Source organism: Chelonoidis abingdonii, chromosome 3 (assembly GCF_003597395.2).
Source record: "Chelonoidis abingdonii isolate Lonesome George chromosome 3, CheloAbing_2.0, whole genome shotgun sequence".
Lineage (NCBI taxonomy): Eukaryota > Metazoa > Chordata > Testudines > Testudinidae > Chelonoidis > Chelonoidis abingdonii.
Genome location: NC_133771.1, coordinates 71754376 through 71759391, shown reverse-complemented (window position 1 = coordinate 71759391; position 5016 = coordinate 71754376). Strand labels below are relative to the sequence as shown.

At 54.5% G+C, this 5016-nt stretch overlaps 1 protein-coding gene across 2 annotated transcripts in view; it reads left to right on the top strand.

Annotated features, from left to right (window-relative positions):
- The first annotated feature begins 786 nt into the window (after positions 1-786).
- UBE2J1 (ubiquitin conjugating enzyme E2 J1) overlaps positions 787-5016 on the top strand; it is a 72104-nt gene continuing 67874 nt past the window's right edge. For both annotated transcript variants that reach the window (XM_032779588.2, XM_032779591.2), the window contains exon 1: positions 787-886. In XM_032779588.2, coding sequence (XP_032635479.1) covers positions 856-886 — 31 coding nt within the window. In that variant the 5' untranslated portion in view covers positions 787-855. The remainder of the gene's footprint in view (positions 887-5016) is intronic.

The following is a 5016-nucleotide window of genomic DNA, read 5'->3' as shown; positions in this document are numbered from 1 at the left end:
TCAGAGATGGGGCCAGTATAAGTAGGGGTATTTGAGATGGGGTAGTATCAATAAGGCTATCTCGGAGGGGGCAGCATCAGGAGGCGATCAGGTAGGGTGACCAGATGCAGGGCCGGCTTTAGGTCAATTCCACCAGTTCCCCCAAATCGGGCCCCGCGCCTAAGAGGGCCCCGCGCCCAGTGGCCGAGAATCCCTTCCCTGGCTAGAGGCTCCTTTTTAATTTTTACTCACCCAGCGGCGCTCCAGGTCTTCGGCAGCACTTCAGTGGCAGGCCCTACAGTGCCGTCAAAGACTGGAGCAAGTGAAGGACCTGCCTCTGAAGAGAGAGAGAGAGAGAGAGAGAGAGTGTGTGTGTTTCCCAGTCACACTTGCTGTTTGGTCACCCTAGCTGATCAGGGTGGTATCAGGAAGGGGACTGGGGAAATGAAAGCTGGACTGGAGGGACAGAATCGGGGATGGGAGTGGTATTAAGAGGGGGATTAGGGATGGGGGGGGCTGTATCAGGGATAAGGGACTGAGGATAAGAGGTGCGTATCAGGGATGAGGGTATCGGGGCTAAGGGGCAGAAAACGGGGATGGGGCAGTTCGGGGAGGTACTGGCGGTGGGGGCGCTAGCAGAAGGGCCTCGAGGAGGGTATTGGGGACAGAAGCAGCGCTACGAGCAGTACCGGCGCCGGGGGCGGTGCGGGGGAGAAGGGGCGGGGTAGCGGGGCGGTGTCGGGCGCGCAGGGCCCTCCCTGCCAGAGTCACAGAGCTGCCGCTGCCACGTCAGGGCAGTTTCCTGCCGCAGCCGGAGCCGAGTCAGCAGCAGACGCGCGAGTGCCCGCCCCTGGGCCGGTCGCTGCTGTCCGCGCCATGGAGTCCCGCTACAACCTGAAGAGCCCGGGTGAGCGAGGGGCCGGCGTGGGGCGGGGGCAGCGGGACCCAGCAACATCCTCCGGCTCCCTGCCCGCCATGCGCTGGGGCAGCGGCTGGCAGCCTCCCTTGAGGCCTCGGCGGCCCCGGGTTGGGCAGCGGAAGGAGCAGGCCGGGAGTCCGGCTCGGAAGCGCTGATAGGCCGAAGCGGGAGCCTCGGAGCTCCCTAAGCCCCAGGGCGGCGGGGTCTGCATCGGCCTGCCCGCTGCGCTCTCGGCCCCGGGGCAGACGCTGATTTGGACTGGTAGCGGCGATCCCTTTCCCGCGGGCGGGGAAATGGCTGAATCTCATTCCCAGATCGCCCTTCTTTCCAGTGGCAGGGGCTCTGCGCGTTCACTTTTCCCCCATGCCACAGCCTGTGTGTGTCCGCCGCTCTCGCATACCAGGCACCCTACTTTGCCCATCTGCGTCCCCCCCATCCCGTTCGCCAGGGGTCCCCCCCATTCTCCCCACTGTGCCAGGGCTCCCTGCCCTCCTCCCCGCACTGCAGGATCCCCCATTCTCCTCCCTGTTCGTTTCACACCAGGGTCCACATTCTCCCCACCCTGCCAGGGGCTCTGTTTCCCCCAACTCTTCCTCATCAGGATACCCCATTTTTTACACCACTGTCCCTCAACCTTTCCAGACTACTGGACCCCTTGCAGGAGTCTGATTTGTCTTGCGTGCCCCCAGGTTTCACCTCCCTTAAAAATTACTTGCTTACACAATCAGACATATAAAATACAGAAGTGTCACAGCTCACTATTCCTGAAAAATTATGCACTTTTTCATTTTGACCATATAACTATAAAATAAATTGCACTATAGATATTGTATGTAGATTTCAGTGTATAAATATAGCGAGTAGTCTGGGTTGCCAGGTGTCTGGTTTTCTACCGGATTGCCCAGTTGAAAGGGGACCCTGGCAGCACTGGTCATCACTGCTGATTGGGCTGTTAAAAGTCTGGTCGGCGGGACTAAGCAGGCTTCCTGCCTGCCCTAGCTCAGCGCAGCTCCCGGAAGTGGCGACATGTCCCTGTGGCCCCTAGGCACAGGAACTAGGGAGGCTTTGTGCACTGGCCATGCCCCGAGCATTGGCTCCCCAGCTCCCATTGGCTGGGAACCGTGGACAATGGGAGCTGTGGGGGCGGCACACACCACTCAAGCTGTCTGGCCACATGTCTGCCTAGGGATCAGGCATGGTGGGCGCTTCTAGGGGCAGCGCGGAGCCTGCTTTAGCCCCACTGTGCCACTGACAGGGAGCCAGCTGAAGTAAGTGCTACCTGGCTGGAGCCCACACCCAATCCACTGCAACAGGTCAGAACACCCTCCTACACCCAAACTCCCACCTGGAGCCTGCACCCCAAACCCTCTCCTGCACCCTCAACCCCAGCCCTGAGCCCCCTCCTGCACCCCAAACCCCTCATCCCTGGTGCCACCCCAGAACCTGCACCCCCTCTCACAGCCCCCACCGACACCCCAACTGCCTGCCCCAGCCCACTCCTGCACTCCAAACTCCTCGGCCCCAGCCCGGAACCCACTCCTGCACCCCAAACCCCTCATCCCTGGAGCCCACACCCCCAGTTGGAGCCCCCAACCGCCTGCCCCAGCCCTGAGCCCACTTCTGCACTCCAAACCCCTTGGTCCCAGCCTGGAGCCCCCTCCTGCACCCCAAACCCCTCATCCTCAGACCCACCCTGGGGTCTGCACCCCTAGTCATAGACTGCACCCCCTCCCAATCCCCTGCCTCAGCTGGAGCCCTCACCCCATCCTGCACCTCTGTCCCAGCCCAGTGAAAGTGAGTGAGGGTGGGGGAGAGTGAGCAATGGAGGGAGGCGGGCTGGAGTGAGTGGGGGCCGGGGCCTCAGAAAAGGGATGTGGCAGGGCCTCAGGGAAGAGACTGAGCAAGGGTGTTCTGTTTTGAGTAATTAGAAAGTTGGCAACACTAAGAGCACTATAAACAGGTCATCTATATGAAATTTTAATTTCTCCTGACGTTGCTGGTGCTAGACAAATATCTATATGAGTTGATGTACCCCTTCATAGGCACTGACTCCATGGGTGCTCTGGGGCTGGAGCACCCGGGGGAAGAATTAGTGGGTGCTCTGCACAGACAGGCAGCCAAGTCCCCCCGCACCTGGCCTCACTTCCTCCCCCCCGAGTGCGCTGCGTCCCTGCTTCTCCGTCTACCTCCCAGCATTGCCTGCCCGGCCATCAGCAAACAGTTGTTTGGTGGTGGTAGCATGCTCCGGGGAGGGGGAGGAGCAGGAATATGACATGCTCAGGAGAGGAGGCGGGGCTTGGGTGGGGATTTGGAGAAGGAGTTGGAATAGGGGAAGGGAGGGAGTGGAGTTGGGGGGGGGCTTTGGGGAAGGGGTTGGAATGGGGATGGAGCTGGGTGCAGAGGGGGAGATCGAGCACCTATGGGAAACAGGGGTAGTCAGTGCCTGTGTACCCCCTGGAAGACCTCTGTGAATGCCTGTTGAGAACCATCACTTTACACCTTGAAAGCAGCAGAGAATCCTGTGGCACCTTATAGACTAACAGAGGTTTTGGAGCGTGAGCTTTCGTGGGTGAATACCCACTTCGTCCCGTGTTAGTCTGGATCTGTGAAAGCAGCAGAGAATCCTGTGGCACCTTATAGACTAACAGAGGTTTTGGAGCGTGAGCTTTCGTGGGTGAATACCCACTTTGTCCACGGCTACCCCTCTGATACTTTACACCTTGTCTCTCTGTGTATGTCTCCCTCCCTCTCCCTCCCTTCCCCTCTTTCACGCTTTAAAAAAAAAAATTTTGAGAGAGAAAGAATACTTTTCTTCCCTCCAGACTGGATGGTGCCATCTCACCCCAAACAGGAGGCAAAATGGGAGGGAGGGAGGAAGAAAGGAAGGAAGTTCTCTCTCTCTCTGGTTACTCCTGTTTGCTGAGAATCCATCCCCAGTCTCCCAGCGGAGAGAGCAATTAGTTTTCTTTAGGGTGGTAACATGTTAAACTCTGTTGGGCGGATGAGCAGGACTATTCTTATTCAGTAAGATGTTAATGGTTGGCATAAACAGATGCCAGTGGCTCCATTTGTTGCCCATCTTTTGATGTCCCCCAAATCAATAGGGTTCTGGCCATTGATACCTAGAATGTTCCTTGACATTTTAGAAATGATCAGATACAGTATTCAAAAGTTATTATGTTGCATATAGATAGACACATTCAACCTGACAGCTTCTCTGTATTTAAGGCCTCACAAGCCAGTCAATGATGGAGTAGGGCGAAGTTTATATTGGCCTGTGTTTGTGATGACTGCGTTGCTCATGAGTAAGATGTCTAGATCATTCCAAATTCATGATAGTAATAATCTAATAATTAAATTTAGCTTTACGAAGGAGGTCATTATCATTATCCCCATGTTATAGATGGGAATACATATAATATGTTACTATAATATAGTTTTAGATATCTGCTTTCTAAAATATGTGGCATCTTAGATGGAAGACAATGTGGTATAGTGGAGTTTCTCACTCTGGTACTGACCTTGTGTGTGACCTTGTGCAAATCACTATACTCTTCTATGCCTCACTTTCACTCATTTGCAAAATTAAAACAGAGACAGTGATACTTACCTTCCTTTGTAAAAGCACCTTGAGAGCTATGGCTGAAAACTGTTATATAAAAGCAAAATTTAAGTTTTATGGGGAAAACCCCAGGGTTTTATTTACCAGTTGGAACAAAAGACTAATTATTTGAATATTTAAAAAGGTTAAAACTAAGGTTTTTTAAAATAGAATCTCTTCTGTTGAGAAGTGATGTCTTGACACCCATTAAAGATAAAATTACTTTAAAGCCAGAATTTCCAGCTACCCAGCACTTTTGTTCCTAGCCCTGTTAGTTTGATTAAAAACAAGAAATGATGTGAATGCTTTAGGCTTTGTCTACACTTACAGTTTTGCAGCGCTGGCCGTTACAGCTGTGGTCGTACAGCTGTGTACGGCCAGCGCTGCAGTGTGTCCACACTGACAGCGACCAGCACTGCAGTGTGTCCACACTTGCACCAGTTGCAGCGCTGTTGTGAGTGGTGCATTGTGGGCAGCTATCCCACAGAGCACCTCGTCCCATTTTGTCGCTGTGGGT